The 17,136-nt window shown below is 41.5% G+C and overlaps 1 protein-coding gene across 2 annotated transcripts in view; it reads left to right on the top strand.

Annotated features, from left to right (window-relative positions):
• The first annotated feature begins 2,838 nt into the window (after positions 1-2,838).
• Positions 2,839-17,136, top strand: part of ITK (IL2 inducible T cell kinase) — a 41,842-nt gene continuing 27,544 nt past the window's right edge. For both annotated transcript variants that reach the window (XM_056857322.1, XM_056857331.1), the window contains exons 1-2: positions 2,839-2,976; positions 16,637-16,741. In XM_056857322.1, the coding sequence (XP_056713300.1) occupies positions 2,839-2,976; positions 16,637-16,741 (243 nt within the window). The remainder of the gene's footprint in view (positions 2,977-16,636; positions 16,742-17,136) is intronic.

Here is a 17,136-nt window from a genome sequence, read left to right as displayed (position 1 = left end):
CAAGAGCTGGAAGCAGATGGCCCACCCCCGATCCTCCCCAGCCATAACACGTCCATCTTCTATGGATTTAATTTCAGTTGGCTTTGTTTCACCTACCTCACCAAGACCTCCAGACACCTGGCCAAAGTATCTGGGACTGTATTAGACCAGCCAGCCATCAACAGATATACCTAGGTGTTATCAGCATACTGGTGACAACCCAGCCCAAAACTCCGGACAAGCTGGGCGAGGGGGTACATGTAGATGTTAAACAACATCAGGAAGAGAATTGCCCTTTGAGGTACCCCACACACCAGAGGGTGCCATGGTGAAGCTCACTCCCCTAACACCACCCTCTGTCCCCAATCTTGGAGATAGGAGAGCAGCCACTGAAGCTGAACTGAAATGGGTCCAGTGCCGATATGTCCTCCAGGAAAGCCCCAGCAGGGGCAATGTTCCACTGACCCAGGCTGCTGACCCAGACTGCCAGGAAGCATCATGAAGCTGTTGAGGCTGTCAGGTTCTCAAGTTCAGTCAGTCCTGTTTATCTTTGTATCAACAAGTTCCTAAAAGGCATGGTGCTGGTTTTGTTTGGTTTTGTAAAGACAAGGGGGAGGGGGCCTTAAGTGAATAATACTGTCTGTGAAGAAACAATGTAGAGGAAAAAAGCACATGGAAGAGGGAAGGTGTCAGGCCTCAGTAATCCAATGCGTTCCTGGCAATAACTTTTCTCCAGACGGTACAGCAAGTTAAAAGTTTATTACAGAAAGTCAGTGGTTTCAGCAGGTAAAAGACTTAAGGCTAGAATACCGGCATGGGGGAATAGTGATACATATATAGGGCAGATACAATAGGGAAGATTAGGTTTGAGAAACAATACAGAATTTAACTACCGGCAAGTACCTAAGCAAACACATACAAAAAATAAACGCGCACGTTAACTGGCTGATCTTCCCGGGCTCCGGCATTGTTTTGCAGGACCCAGTATCAGGTCGGCGATTTCCCGGGCGGGTCTCCATTGAGGTGTAGATCTTGGGAGGGAGACCGAGTGTAAACGGGGGAAGGGACGGAGTGCAAAAACTCCATTTTGTCCATGGGGGAAACCATCTTGTTTCATTCCGGGGTTGACAGCCTATCTGACAAGGGAAAGATCAGTCCATCTAGCAATCAGAAGGCCTCACTGGTTGGACTCAAGAATGTATTTCCTGTAGCCTGCAACAGAAACTGATGTTAAGTTCAGCTAGATTCAAGTCCGGTAGCACCTTCGAGACCACCAAGATTTTGGGGGGATACACCTTAGATAGTCAAAGTTCCCTTCGTTGGTATCTGACAAAGGGAGCACTGAGTCAAAATCTTATTCCCTGCTCTCCCAGGTTGGCACCTGCCTGATCTCAGAAGACAGGGGCACCCAAAGTAGGACCTCCAAAGGTGAACATAGTTGTTGGGCAGGTTCATAAGGGAGTAAGTGGTCCTTTAGATACGGTGGTCCCAAGCCATATAGAGCTTTCAAAGTCAAGAATAGCACCCTGGAAACAAATTGGGAGCCAGTGTAGATGGGACAAGACTGGAGTGATATATATGGTTTTGGGGGCAGAGCCTGAGGAGGGTGGGGTTTGGGGAGGGATTTCAATGCCATAGAGTCCAATGGCCAAAGCGGCCATTTTCTCCAGGTGAACTGATCTCCATCGGCCGGAGATCAGTTGTAATAGCAGGAGATTTCCAACTAGTACCTGGAGGTTGGCAACCCTAGTGATATGGTCCCTACAACCCACACCAGTTTAACATCCTGGCTGCTGCATTCTATACTAATTGAAGTTTCTGAACACTTCTCAAGAGCAACACGTTGAGCGCATTGCAGTAATCTAATCTAGCTATACCAGGGCATGCATCACTGTGGCCAGATCTTTTCTGCCCAGGAAAGGCCGCAGCTGGCTAAGCAGTCGAAGCTGGTAAAAGGCATTCCTGGCCACAGCTGCCACCTGCTTATCCAGCTTAGGCCTGGGTCCAAGAATACCCCCAGACTACGGTACTGTCTCTTCAAGGGGTCAGAGCTCCTGGGTCAGAGCTGCCCACCGGTACGACTTCTGTCTTGTCAGGATTAAGCTTCAGTTTATTAGCCTGCATCCATGACAAAACTGCCCGCAGACACCAGTTCAGGGTTTCTGTAGCCTCCCTGGGATCAGCTGAAAACATGAGATAGAGCTGAGTGTCGTTGGCATATTGGTGACAACCCAGCCCAGATTTCCAGATTACCTCACACAACATAGAGCATAGGGGACAAGATGGAACCTTGCAAGACCTTATGGGCCAAAGGCCAAGGGGCTGAGCAGCACTCCCCCAGAGTGCTGCTTCTGAAACCCCCTTCTGAAACCTTCCCTCCAGGTAGGACTAGAACCACCGCAGATCAGTGCCTCCTAATCCCAGCCCAGATAGGCGGTTCAGAAGGATACTATGATTGATGGTATCGAAAGCCACTGAAAGGTCCAGGAGAATCAACAGAGTCGCACTTCCTCTGCCTAGCTCTTGGCGCAAGTCATCCAGCAGGGTGACCAAGACTGTTTCAGTTCCATAGCCATGCCTAAACCCAGATTGGAAGGGATCTAAATGTGTATCATAATGTAGCATGCTCTGTTCGTATGGCAATGTTCGAAAGGATGTGGTTACCATTTTTGACATCAGAAAGGAAGCTGAATAACATCGCCCAGATGACAGATGGAAAGATAAGGCACCTACGCTGCTTTTGAATCCATTTTTGTAAAATTCAGTGTCTTTGTTTTCACTTTCCTGAATTCATGTGTGGTGGCCAGGTACTGGGGCAGGTGCTTTTCTGTCCTGGAAGATTTCATTACCTGTTGAACAATGAATAACTGCATTCTTCTTGAAGAAGAGCTGATCAAAAGGTCCCAGCAAAAGAGAAGAACATCTCCTTCCAACTTTAAAGTGCGATTCTTCATTTTAACCAAGTCAAGGCTGGCATATTTTGAACATCGTCCTGGGGTATGTGTGCCATCTCTGGTATATTTATACAAGTTCTTATCAAAGGATTAAAATGGAAACAATGAAATTTACAAATCCTTTGAGATCAAGCTGTTCTGCTACTGCTTTTGGCAGAAGCGGGTTCAAACCTATTAATGTTTTAATTGAATTAATTAATTGACATGTTTAATTAGTGTGATCTATCATCACTACAATCTTATGAAGTGGATTTGACAAATGGAGATACATTCTTAATGTTACGTTAAGGTTTGTGCTGAGCAGACCACTACTGTATCAAAACTAACACAGGGTCTTCATGTATACACATTAATGCTTGTTCCTTTACAAGAATACTTGCTAAATCAATCACAACAGAATCCTGTATTTGTTAACCAACAGTTGTTTTCTGTTTATTAATGCCAAGAAAATAACGCAATGTGAGATCAGTATGAGAATGGTTGCTTGACTTAGCTTGATGCATTTGAGTTCTTAAGATATGTCACAAACTGTATCATGTTTCATTGTCTTTTGACCCCACTATCTATATTTTTCCATGATTATATACTTGCCAACTAATGAAGCAGAAGCTAGTCTATGAAAGTTCATGCTACAATTGATCTTTTTTTTTTTAATGTACCACAAGCATCTATTACTTTGCCAGAATGGACTAACATCAGTCTCGAATTTTTACAAAAAACTGATTCTCAGTAGTTATCCTAGGGACAATCCTTTAATTACAGAGGACAAGCTGAGAGTGGTTTATCTTCTGTGGCTTTGAACAAAAGGAAAATGAGCCAAACCCCACAAAGCCAGATAGGAGGTCACCTACTGGGCACACACAACCACCCTATTCCTTGGGCACTAAAATAATCTGTTTCTTGAATCTCAATCTGACAAAAAATATAATTTTCAGAGAGTCCTGTTGTTTTAGGGATTAGGATGTCCTCATCATGGTTTCTCCTGTATTGCTCTATCTTGCTAAATGACACAGTAGTGAAATGAACTGGCTCTCACCTATATTTGCAGTTCCCATCAAGGGAGCTCCTGTTAGTGCCTTACCTGTGTAACTCTCATTAGCAACTAAAATGTCCTCTTTTTTTAGGTGTTTATTGGGCATTGAAAATTGCACAGTGATCTGATTTAGTAGCTGGTTCCAGACTTTAAATTTGTGGGGATGGGAAAGTTTACCTCTTATAATTGTACAATATGTCTTCCAAAGCTCTCTTGGAAAGAGTCATATAATATTGTAGGCAGGTAGGTCAGCTCTGTTTAGGATCAAGCTTCTAGGATTACAGTTGCTCCCTCTTCTCTCAGGCATTAGACCTTGCCCTTTAAATCTCCATCTGGAACCAGAGAGAAAAGGTGACCAGGGCTCCTCACTAGTTCCACTTGCTCATTCTCTTTGTGGTGCTCTCTCTGCCTGCTCTCATAATGATAGTCCTGCACACTTAAAGACTTGTTACCATAACACAGCATTGTGGTAGGGATAAGCTCAAAAAGGTCTTGCATAGAATAGGGAAAAAACAGGGAAATGATGTTCCACATCAGCTGACTGACTAGCAAAACACTGATCTATCCTTAGTAGGTGAGTCACAGCCATGCGAGTGAATACCAAATAGTGTCTCCTCCCCCAAAGCAAAGACTTGATCCCAGTTTTTCTTTTCCTCCTTGTTTCAGAAGGTGATTCAGAAAAGGCCAGGACACATCACCTTTGTGTCTGCTGCAAGCACCCTTGCAAAAGCAGCTGCCTCCGTTGTTGAGGACACTTTGCTTGGAATCTCTCAACACTTTGTGATTGTCCCTGCCCCTTGGCAACCATTTTGTGGTGGCATCCATTAGATTTTTGCAAAAATTCAAAAGTGCTCACAGGCTCAACAGGGTTGGAGACCCCTGCCATAAAAGGAATGGGTAACCCCCCTCCCCACTTTCCTTTTATCTTGCTTTAACTGGAAATTTAGAAGTCTATGGCCATTTCCACACAAGTTGTCTGGCCCAGGTTCAATTCTGTTGGAAAGCCTGTTTGTTTTTCCTGCTTTCCCACAGCATCGTGGTATATTTGTGTACTTCCTGGCTTCCCCCCCCCCCAGCTTTTCTCTGATCTTTCTCAAATCTGCTTGATTTGAAGTGTTGGAAAAGATCACAGTAAAGCCTGGATAGCTGCCGTGTGAGTGGGAAAATTCCTGTGGTAGCCACCACCCCCCCCAGGAGCTTCTTATTTTTTTTCCCAAGTTGTTAACCGTTGGTTTGGCCCAACCCATTATACCTTCATTTTTTAGATCCTAAAAATATGCTAATCAGTAAGTATTTTTAAGGGACTTTATTATTTTTATATTATATTATTTTGAAGGTGCAGGGTATACATAGCTCTGGCTATAAGTCCTAATTAGACTGAGAAAGCTGATGTAAGCGCTTTTTTTTTTTTTTTTTAACCAAAAACTGAATGCCCAGTTTTTACTGAGGAGACAATCTGACTGGCTTTGAAAAGGCTTGAATTGTTGAGGCATTTGGCCTTACAGGAGAGCCTTCACTTATGAACAGGCTCTTGTTGAATTTGGTCAGACCACTGGCATATGCATCATTAGCACACATACGTCAGTATTTTTGAGATCAGACTATTAGCAAAAAAAGAGTTTTGTCTCTAGCAGTAATTTGCATGTTATAATAAGAAAACCTATTATAGGACACTGGTAGACTTATGTGGGGAGACAAGCCTGAAAACACATATCTGTTATGAGTGCTTTACTTCATGGTAAGACAGCTCCTGATTGTGCATTGTATAATGAATTTCAGAAGACATAGATCCCTATTGTTGCTAGATTTTCTGGGGTTCATTCTTCCCCTGATGTATATACGAACCTTTCATTAACGGTAATTACGTACTAAACGTTAGAAGAGAATGGGCTTTCTGTGCCAGGGACAAAAATTACACTTGTAAAAGTCACGGGGGGAAACTTGCCTTTAAAAAGATTGTAGACCAGCTAATATTGAATATTGACGACACAGTTCTAAGACAACCCATTTTATTTAGGATTTTTTTTTCTCCTTTAAAAAAGATGATATATAAAGATAACACAACCATACTTAAATCTGCTTCAATGGTGTTTTTAGGTGTCATGGTATTCCAAAGTTGTTCATTCCTGAATGGTGAGCTCAGCGGCTCCTATCCAGACAATCATGGAAGCGCATACAGCTCAAAGTATGATCTACTGCAGCCACTATACTTGAGAACAAAAACCTTTCTGAGCTTCAGCCATACCCAAAGTTTTCCAATGAGCCAGTTGTTTTGAGTCATAGAGTTGGAAGGGGGCATACAGGCCATCTAGACCAACCCTCTCTCAATGCAGGATCAGCCTAGAGTTTCCCTGACAAGTATTTGTCCAGCTGCTGCTTGAAGACTGCTAGAGAGAGGAACTCACCACCTCCTTAGCTGATTCCAGTGCTAAACTACTCTTTAAAAAAAAATCCTAATGCTCAGTCGGTACCTTTCTGCCCATAATTTATACTCATTACTGTGAGTCCTATCCTCTGCTGCCAACAGGAACAGCTCCCTGCCCTCCTCTAAGTGATAGACTTTCAAATTCTGAGAGACAGACTTTCAAATGGGGGGTTTGCTACTCCTCCCAATTTGATGTCATCTGCAAATTTAATGAGTAGTCCCTCCACTCTCCTCATCCAGATAATTTATAATATTGAAAAGTACCAGACCCAGAATCGATCCCTGTGGCATCCCACTGGACACCTCCCTCCTAACAGATGAAATGCCATTGACAACTACTCTTTGAGCGCAATCTTGAAGGGGGATAGATCCGCAGCGGCCAGGAGCAGCAGAGCCACACCTCCTCCTCAGAGGCTTCCTGGCTACCGTGGAGACACACAAAAAAACCTTTTTAAAAATAAAATGTAAGGAAAAGGGAAAAGGCCCCATTGCAAACAGCAAGGCTGTGCCACAAAAAATGGTGGCGCAGCAGCACTGTTGCGTTAGGGGGCCTTCCCAGTGTAAATGGGGTTAGGAAGCTGCTTAACAGCAGCTCTGCCCCCTGGAGCGCCCCAGGAACACCTCCTGGGTCGTTGGCGCAGGGACTTGCACCCGGAGAACGCCGGCCGGAGGCTGCACCAGCACCCGAGGGTCACACTGCTGCCACAGTCCAGTGGGACCACCATAAATGCCCTATGCGGGCATATGTGCCACTTCGCATGGCGTAAGTGGCACGGATGCCAGCGTAGGGGTCACACCGGATCCTAAGAGCATTTGATGCTCCTCTTCAGGATTGCACTGTTTGGGTGCTATTTCTGACAGTTCCCTATCCACCTAACTATCCTAGAGTCTAGTCTGCAGTGCTCCAGCTTATCTATCGGAATATCATGTGGGATGATGTTTCCTTCTTGGTAGAATCTTATTGGTGATTCCTTTAGTCCAGTTAACATTTTTTCATCGGAACAACTCTTTGAAGTGATAATAGCTGATACATAAAATAGAATGTAAAAGCATAAACAGTAGAGGCCATAACAAACAATGGTGGTGCTCAGAGACTTCACACAACTGTACCTGACATTACCATGTGTAATTCATTACTACTGAAAGCAAAAACTGTTAAAAGACCTTTTCATCCGTGTCTTGGGTAGAAGACAGATATTGGAAACAGGTAATCAAATAGCAAAGTCTTGTCTGATGGGATCATGAGCATTCTTAATAAAAAGATTCGTTTCAAGATGTACTAAAAGTATAGTTGGATTTCTGACAGTCCTGCTGTCATTAGCTTTTCATTTGCTTTAAAACTGTTGAAAAGGACCACATATGGGAAGAATGATAAATGTTTATTAACATAATGACATTTTCTTGTGATAAAATGCAAGGGCAACCTTGGTTTGACACACAAGTATATCTGTGAAAGAAAAGAAAATTGGAGTGCATTGAGTTTGCTTTGGCATAAAAGAGCATGTGATAAGTTTCTGAAAGGATAACAAACGTGATGGGTTTCTGGAAGGATAACAAACTTAATACAAACTTGCAAGGACCCCAAGGCCCAAATGGCGGAGAACAGGGTGGTGGGGTGGAGTCCTTGAAAATGGGCCATACAGCGAGCCCCTTCCCACCAACAACGAGGTCTGCTGTTATCTTCTTCAACGGGGTTGTTCTGTGGCAGATGTATTGGTTCATTCTCTAATAGAGTGGTAGAAGGTCATCAGAGGGGGCTTGTTAGGATAAATTGGTGAAAATCTGATTTTTGGTGTTAAAATGCACAAGCCAGACGAGTGCGGCCTGAATAGAGAATTCAGATGCCTTTTTATGGTTCCGATTGGCTCTAGCTTAAAGGCTGAGGTATAGAACTATTAAGCCATGCACCAACGAAGGATTTAAGGATCCAGCTGCCAAAATGTAGGCTATGAATAGATTCTGGCAAGTTCAATGAGCCCATACAGCTGGGGATTTGGGCGCTGCAAGCCCCTGAGAAGATTTTGAAATTGACCAATTACAGGGACATTTTGAGGCCATATGAAATGGGTATTCGAGCATATTCTAAGGTCAATATTAAGTACCCACTGGCTTATGATTCTATCACTAAAATAGCCTTATTTTAATAACAAACACTTTAAAAAATTCCATCGATTTTGCTGAAAAATTCATTCATTAAAAAAAAGTTGCTTCAGGGCCCCTCAGGGAGTATGGGCCCTGAAGCTTAAGCTTCATTAGTTTCATAGTAGATCTGCAAGGAATCACTGGAAACTCTATAGTAAAATTCTAGAATTTCTGTCTCTTTCTAGAGAGGACTGATGGCTCTTCCAGGTTTTCCCAGAAGTGATTTTACTCCATTGCAATCAATGATTTAAAAAAAATTATTTTCCTCCCCTTGCCACTTGGAGCAGCGGCAGGAAATGGGAGATGGCACTGTGGCATCACCTGACCCCAGCAGGGGCCTGGCAACACTAAATCTAATAAACGTAATGATGCATTTTTTACAATGAGGGCATAAAAAATATTTTGGATCCAAACTAGAAATGCTCATAAGCATGAATATTAGTAACAAAGGAAACAAAAAAACCCACACATTTTGATATCCTTTCCTCCTTTGCACCAAGTTCCTGCCATTAGAAGTACATCCTGTTTTCTGGAAAAAGCCAGCTCAGTTTTTAATTGTTTTTCACCTGTCTTGTTCACCTGTAAGATTTGGGGGGGGGGGTGTTATTTATTTATTTCAGTTTTTACCCTGCCGGGCTCAGGGTAACTCACAACAAAATTCCACAAAAAGCAGATACAATAAAATCAACATCATTTAAAAACCACAACTAAAAACAGTAACTTCCAGCCCCATCAATAAATATAGTCAGCATGTGGCACTCATTTTGGAGTAAAGGGCTACTGTAAGGCCTGGGAACAGCCAGCATCCCCACACATCAGATTGAAAATCAGTATGACATACAGGTGGTGGGGGAGGGGGAAGGTAGGGAGGCCAGCATAGATGGAAAACCGTGGCTGTCCTCAACCATAGGCCTGGTTATGTCTTACTTCTTATTGCCTTTCCTTCACTGGAGTCTGTATAGTCCCAGGAACAACACAGAGTTGTTGTGACTATTGAACCTTGAAGCACATGGATCAAGAGTGTGATTGTACTTAGACTATGTATACCGGTAATGTCCCCTTGCTGCCCCTGTGGGCAAATTTTGACTCATATTTCTCTCCATGGCAATCATAATTGCTTTCGCCTGTCTGGTTCAATTATCTCTGGAGAGTCAAGCAAGCAAAGGTGAGGAGCTCTCTTCATTTGCCTGTAGAAGTCTACAATCGCTTAGGTTCAGGCTTCTCAATGTGTGAGGCATGTTTTCCTGATGAAGTTCTGCGGGAAGATGTGTACCATTCCCAATGGATTCTGAACACTAGTGATTTGCAAGGGGAAAATGCTTCACAAATAAAATAGGCAATTGGATCTGATCACCCATTTGATAGAATAATCCTTGGGAAAGATTGAAATGTGTTGGAAATTAAATATACTTTCTTCTACACAGCTGGTACTTTTTACAATGTTTTCCTGTATTTTTCACATCTATTATTCTTCCATCACATACATGCTCATGCACCCCTCCCCCACCCCGCATTTGAATGAATGAAGCTGTCTTAGACCAAATGTTTCGCTTATCACTTTCCTGATTGGTGACGTGATCTGTGGTGAGGGTATTTGTCAGTTGTTGATCATTGCAGATGATAGCATTGTGTGGTATAAAGATTTATTTATGAAACCTTTTCCCCCATTCCCTGTCTTGGAGTTCCAGACTTTTCATATACCAGCCTTAGCCACTTTGAAGGAGAACCATAGGCGCACAGAAAGCCAGACATTCTTCATTCTTTCAGACATTCTTTCATTCTTTCAGACAGTTTGCAATCAGAACATAATGCCCAAGCAGATACATGAAGTCATTAAAAGCCTTGTGATGCGATGGGTCAAAAAGATTGTGTCAAATCATCATGGAATTCTTAAGATGGCTACATAACAACACACCAAATAGTAAAAGGAAACTTTACTAACAACTAGGGCTGTGCAAAAAAATAGTTTTTGGTAAATAGTTTTGGGCTTGGGTTTAATGGACCCAATATTTTTTCCCGGGAATCCCAAAACAAGCCGAATACCCATACCAGTAAATAGATATTTTGGCTTATTTCTGGGGTCCCCCCCCAATTGGGTCCATCATAGTATATAGGAATTTTACCTATTAGAGTACACACAATGTATAGGACAATCCTAATCCCAATAAATGTATTAGGATCACAGTTTTACAATACACAGAAAAAACATTTCTCAAGGTTACTCATGCCCCATTATGTTTTCACTGCAGTTGTATTTTCTGTGTATATAATTCACTGCAGTCCATGCATGCTTGTAACCTGCAGATGTGGTAAGTTTTTGTTTGGGGTTGGTTTGCCTTCTTGTTAACGGCAAGCTGTATTTTCACAGAGCATCGGCTCCGTGTGGGTTTTTTTTAATGCTGAAACCACTGAGCAAGGGAGACCAAAAGCCCCTCCTGTGCTGTTACAGTTTCCTCTTCTACTCTGCACTATTTGAAGCACAGCAGATGGCTGGGAAAAGGAGAGGGCAGGTTGGGGCTGCTGCAAGTCTGTTTAGAAGCAAGCCTTCCTGGACTCCGACAGGTTCACTCCTGAGTTAGCAGGCATAAGTTAGCACTCCCATCTAATGCTTAGGAGTACCGTAAGCGCTATTAGACTGAGTGGGATGTACTTCTATGCCCAAGATAGGTACTTTGGGAACCCATTTTAACTTTATACATCTTGATGACTGAGAGAAGTATACCTGAAAGGTATACTTCTATAAGAGCCTAGGACTATAAAGGCAACTCTGGATGGAATAAATATAAACAAATTTTAGACTTTACACTTTACAAATGTCATTTTACTCAGTCTAAGGATTGCAATTTTCTCATACATTTAAGTACTTTCACAATGGCATAGGTGTATTCAGAACTGTATTATTCGGACCACTGAGGAAGGCTTCACAGCCGAAACGTGTCTGGTCTGAGCTGTGATATTGTTTGGATACACTGTTGCACTGTTGTAATTTTGTGTTTTCATGTTTATTTGCCATGTTTACCATAGATACATAAGGTTTGAACAGGGCTACATACAAGTTGTTTATATTTATTTTTGCGTCTGTATTCAATTTACTATATATTATTCACAAAATCATTTGTCTCAGTATTAGCCCATGGTTTCATGTTGATTCCTTACCGTTTGGGTACCTTATTCTGCTTTGGGAACTTTACAGCCTGATCCCAAGAATTGTTGCTTTAGTAAATTAATGTTTGTCCTAGTAGTGTAGGTTGAGCCCTGAACCAGGGCAGTGTAGTAAACCATACACTATTCAAGTGTTGTATCTAGTGGATGACATTGGGATGCCTTTTTACCACTGACAGATTAGTACAATGGCAAAATCCATGGTGATTTAAAGATTATGCTTTTTGGGAGTGTCAAGATAGCATCTGTACAGCACATGATCTCAGTCATCCGTATTTCCCACTGCTAAGGTGGTTCAAAATATTTGGTAACATTCGAATGAGTGCATTCTTGAGAAGGGAAAGCAAACCACAAAAATGATCAGAGCTGAACATCAACTGTGAAGATTGCTACTTGAGCTCATCATGAAGCACAGAGTGGTTTCCTCTCTGTGTCCTAAAGTAACAGCAATTGAACTACTCAGTGCATTTTACTCCCACCCTTCTTTCAAGGAGCTCTGTGTGGCATACATGGCTCTGTCCTTAGCTCCACAACAACCCATGTAGTAGGATAGGCTAAATTTAGCATTTGTCTTGTTGCTTCTCTGAGTGAAATGCACCCTGTCCTCAGCAATGACATCTTGGCTGTTGACCCCATACTCCTACAGGAATGCTCCCACAGGAAAGTTACTTGACTAGAATAATGAGAAATCTCATCAGTGTGTGTAGATAATGGTGTTTGGTAGTCTCCATCCCTCATGTGCTGCTTGTGTGAATTTAAATTACCGAAGGTTATTATTATTATTATTGACTTCATTTATATCCCTTATTTCTACCCATGTGGACCCATGTCTTACACCATTCTCCTCGCCTCCATTTTATCCTCACCATAACCCTGTGGGATAGTATAGGCTGAGAGATTGTGACTGGACTAGGGTCATCCAACATGCTTCCATGGCAGAGTGGGGTGGGATTCAAGCATGGGTATCCCAGATCCTAGTCAAATACTCTAACCAATACGCCACACTGGCTCTCTGGCATGCATGTTGTTCCCTGTTTCTCTTTGGTTTCCTTTAACAGCTGTTACTTCCTTCTACATATTTTTATTTATTCCTTCATTTAGATTCTACTTTTCTAGCTAAGACTCAAGGAGGATTACACAAGTTAAAACAATGCAATACAGACATACAACCAACAGGGAATAAATCTGGGTTGCACAATTTGAGAACAATATACTAAAATAGTATGATACGAACAAAATAAAACTGAACTGCAAGGCTGGTCACGATGGGTAGCTGTGTTAGTCTGTCTGCAGCAGTAGAAAAGAGCAAGAGTCCAGTAGCACCTGAAAGACTGAAGACTATCTGAAGAAGTGAGCTGTGACTCACGAAAGCTCATACCCTGCCAGAAAGCTAGTTAGTCTTTAAGGTGCTACTGGACTCTCACTCTTTTCTACTGCAAGGCTGGTGAACAGCACAATAAACAGTGTAAAATGTACAATGAACAAAGCAATGAAAACTGACTACATTTTGAACAACCTTATCCTGTATTATAAATATTATTTTAAAAAACCTCATTGCCATGTTCAAACCTTTCCCTGTACAAGGATAGAGGTCTTCCAAGAAAGGCAGGCTGTAAATTAAGTAAACCGGTAACATATACTTGGAATGGTTTACTAGCTCTGTGCATGGGCAGAGTGCATTGCCTCACAAATGACGAACTATAATCACTCCGCATAAGTCAGAGCTTTCAGAACGAGTATCAAAACATTGCGGAGGGGGGTTGTTTCAGGCATTTTTAAAGGGATGGGTTGGGGTTGTTTTCTATATGATTCCTTTTTGGGTACTACGGTATGTGTGCAGCTGTTACCTTTAGTCATCTGGGCCGAGCTATCTATTGACTTTTTGTTTTTATGATGTTGGCTTTAGGATTATGATTTATGGTTACATGAATTGAATAAAGGAAGAACATATATATTTAAACAGCTTAAAATAAAATTCTCATAAAGCATGGCTTCTAGGTGGGCATGAGTTCCAGAACAACTTCAATTTCAAATTAAGCTCTGCTCCATAATAAGTAGTTTTAAAATTGAAAACAAAAGAAGAAAAGAAAGACAAATAAACTGGTTGTGAATGTAATTATAATGTAGATAGACACTACCAAATAGAGAGCTGGCCGTGTTTTGCTTCTGTTTGTCTGACTCCTTTTTGGCTGGGAGACAAATCCCTGAGGTTGACTGAGCATGTTAAATAAACCAATTTTTGCAAAATGACACTGTTTAGAGTACAACCAGACTTCACAAATCCAGGACTATCTTTAGCTAGTTTTAGGATAATATATGATTTGCAAATCCCACCTCCACATCTTCAGATTGTTTTTTGAACAAAAATCTAGCATTGTCATCTATAGTATTTTTTCCATATTAGAAAAAAGGGAATGAAAGATAAGGGTAAATTTTCCAGAGAAAGTGTAGTTCAAATGGCTCGATTCTGAGGATTCTTGTGTTGGCTAAAATATGCATGAGGTAGGGCGTAAGTCTTCTCTACTGACACTATTTGGACCAGGAGCTGGTATTTCAGTGCTAACAAATATACCTCAACAGATCTCTATGTGAATGGCTTGCAGCAGTATAGGTGGAAGGAAGACACAACTGCAAATACGTTCTTTGGAGTTTTTTATATATATACTTCTCATCCTATATCCTAGATTTCTCCCACAGATCCTTTAAAAGTGGCACAAAGCAAATAGGAATCAAATTTAACATTAGAAGTCAGCAGATGGCCATCAGGTAGAAGGGTCGGGTTGCCAGCTCTGGCTTGGGTAATAAATACCTGGAGATTTTTGGGGTGGAGCCTGAGGAGGGCTGGGTTTGGGGAGAGGAGGGACTTCAATGCCATACAGTCCAATTGTCAAAGCAGCCATTTTCTCCAGATGAACTGATGTCTATCGGCTGGAGATCAGTTGTAATAGCAGGAGATCTCCAGCTAGTACCTGGAGGTTAGGAAAACAGTATAGGAGCGAAACACATTTACAAACAAGGTGCAATTTTTATATAAGCTACTGAGATTCCTATAAGCATACAATGTACAAATACAAGTAACCACACTATAATCAACACATAGTATGTACAAAATATACAATAAAGGAGCAAAAAATCTTTCAAAGGTCTCAGCAGAGTACCAAGTATGTATAAGTTCAAGCTCAATTTTCAGATGAATAAGAAGCCACAATCTTCAATAGGATATGGCCGTTTCAAATTCACAATAGTCCTTCAGAGAATTGCTTCTAAAGAGTGCTGCATGATGTGCTGCATGATGTGAAGTACCTTTTGGACGTCTTATAGTAACCTGATTTATACTTACCCTATGAGGGATATGAAAATGATTGTGTATGACTCTACACTCTTTAGAAGCAATTCTCTGAAGGACTGAAGAAGGATTCTACACTATTGTGAATTTGAAACGGCCGTATCCTATTGAAGATTGTGGCTTCTTATTCATCTGAAAATTGAACTTGAACTTATATATATTTGGTACTCTGCTGAGACCTTTGAAAGATTTTTTGCTCCTTTATTGTATATTTTGTACATACTATGTGTTGGTTATAGTGTGGTTACTTGTATTTGTACATTGTATGTTTATAGGAATCTCAGTAGCTTATATAAAAATTGCACCTTGTTTATAAATGTTTTTCGCTCCTATACTGTTTTTTTAACCTTTGGTATTAGTATAGAGGTGCCTGTTTCTCCACCAGTACCTGGAGGTTGGCAACCCTATATCACACTCCTGCAGAGGTCCTGTCCCTCTCCAAACTCTACCCTTCCAGGCACCTCCCCCTAATCCCCAGGAATTTCCTAAACTGGAGTTGGCCACCATACTGTGAAGTGGCAAAGAGGGACCTGGCAACCTAGTGTGATACCATAGAATTCACCTGCTAAAGCTGCCATTTCTTCCTGAAGAACTGCAGGACACACCTGGTGGTTGGTAATCTTACTTCAAGGTATAGGTGGTTACTGTTATGACTGGAATGCTCCTCTATAAAAGCGAGGGTTGCCAACCTCCAGGTGGAGCCTGGCGATCTCCCACTATTACAATTGATCTCCAGACAGCAGAGACAAGTTTTCCTGGAGATAATGGCTGCTGTGGAGGATGGACTCTATGTATTGTACCCTGCTGAGGTCCCATCCCTCCCCAAACCCTCCCCTCCCTAGACTTCACCCCAAAAATCTCCAAGAATTTTCCCACCCAGAGCTGGCAACCCTAATATAAACACACACACAGTTCTACTCATAGAGACCTGAATATCATGTCGAAGAGAGGCATATAATCCAACATGCTAGTTCTCAACATGCTGGGATTCAATCAAATGACCTTCTTCTGCAATCTTACATGAAGCAGCCCAGAAACAGATTTACCTCATTTGTTTTGAGAACTATGTTTAAAACTCAAGATACAAGATTTGTGTGGGCTGAAGGATTAGAAGTGTCTCATTTTACCTCTAGAAGAACCAAAACAGGAAATGATTTTGTCCCCAAAGAACAAGAACCATGTGCTTAGAAGCCTTGAATCTGAGGCACTAAGCTAGAGAGCTGGTGTTCATTCTGCTCTTGTCTTTCGTACATACCTTTTTCTAATGGGCCCTGCTTTTGCAGCAGAATTAATACTGATCCACTGATGCCTCATATAAGTCTACAGGGGGTTATGAGATTGCTGTACTACTCGGAAAAGAAAACCCATTGTGTATTTCCTTTGGGATTTATTTCTTTTTGTGCCGAAAATCATACTCCACATGTCATTTTCTAATAGGCAGTTATCTAGACTAGCGTTGCATTGTCAATTTGCTTTTCAGACACCAAGGCACGACCAAAGTTTGGTAATGTAGTGTCAACTGTAAAATAAGCACTGTTTATGTAATCCTTAACAAAACTGAATTCGCTAACTAGGTGCTTTTTTAAATCTTCTAGAAAAAAAGAATTCTAAAGGGCTCGGTTGAACTGTCTAAGATTAAATGTGTAGAAATTGTGAGAAGTGACATCATAATTCCATGCCAATATAAATACCCATTCCAGGTAAGTAGAAGTATCATAATAACAGCAAACCTCCTAAACCATGAGGAAATAGTATCTGTACAATTTTTTTGAGTTATACCAATATGTTAAACATTGAGAAACTGCCACTTTCATTGTTTAGAATAACTGAAAGTAGATTTAAGCCTGTTAAAGTACGCTATCAGCTTTTTCTAGGCATAGTGGTCAAATCTGCATTTGAAGCATGTGACCTTACTGAATTAAATGATGTCACTGCCCTCGTGCCTTATTTTATAGAAAATGTATGTAAAATATCAGTGTTTTTCAAAAAGTGAATTATCATCAATGTATCAGATTTTTCAAAGCTTCCTCTTCAAATTTTTGTCATCAAAAGACAGGGCTCCTTGATTAGGTTTTGAATGCCAGCAATTTAAGGG

The sequence above is a fragment of the Euleptes europaea genome, chromosome 1 (assembly GCF_029931775.1).
Source record: "Euleptes europaea isolate rEulEur1 chromosome 1, rEulEur1.hap1, whole genome shotgun sequence".
Classification (NCBI taxonomy): Eukaryota; Metazoa; Chordata; class Lepidosauria; order Squamata; family Sphaerodactylidae; genus Euleptes; species Euleptes europaea.
Note: the sequence above shows the minus strand (reverse complement) of the source record. Positions and strands in the feature narration are given on the sequence as shown.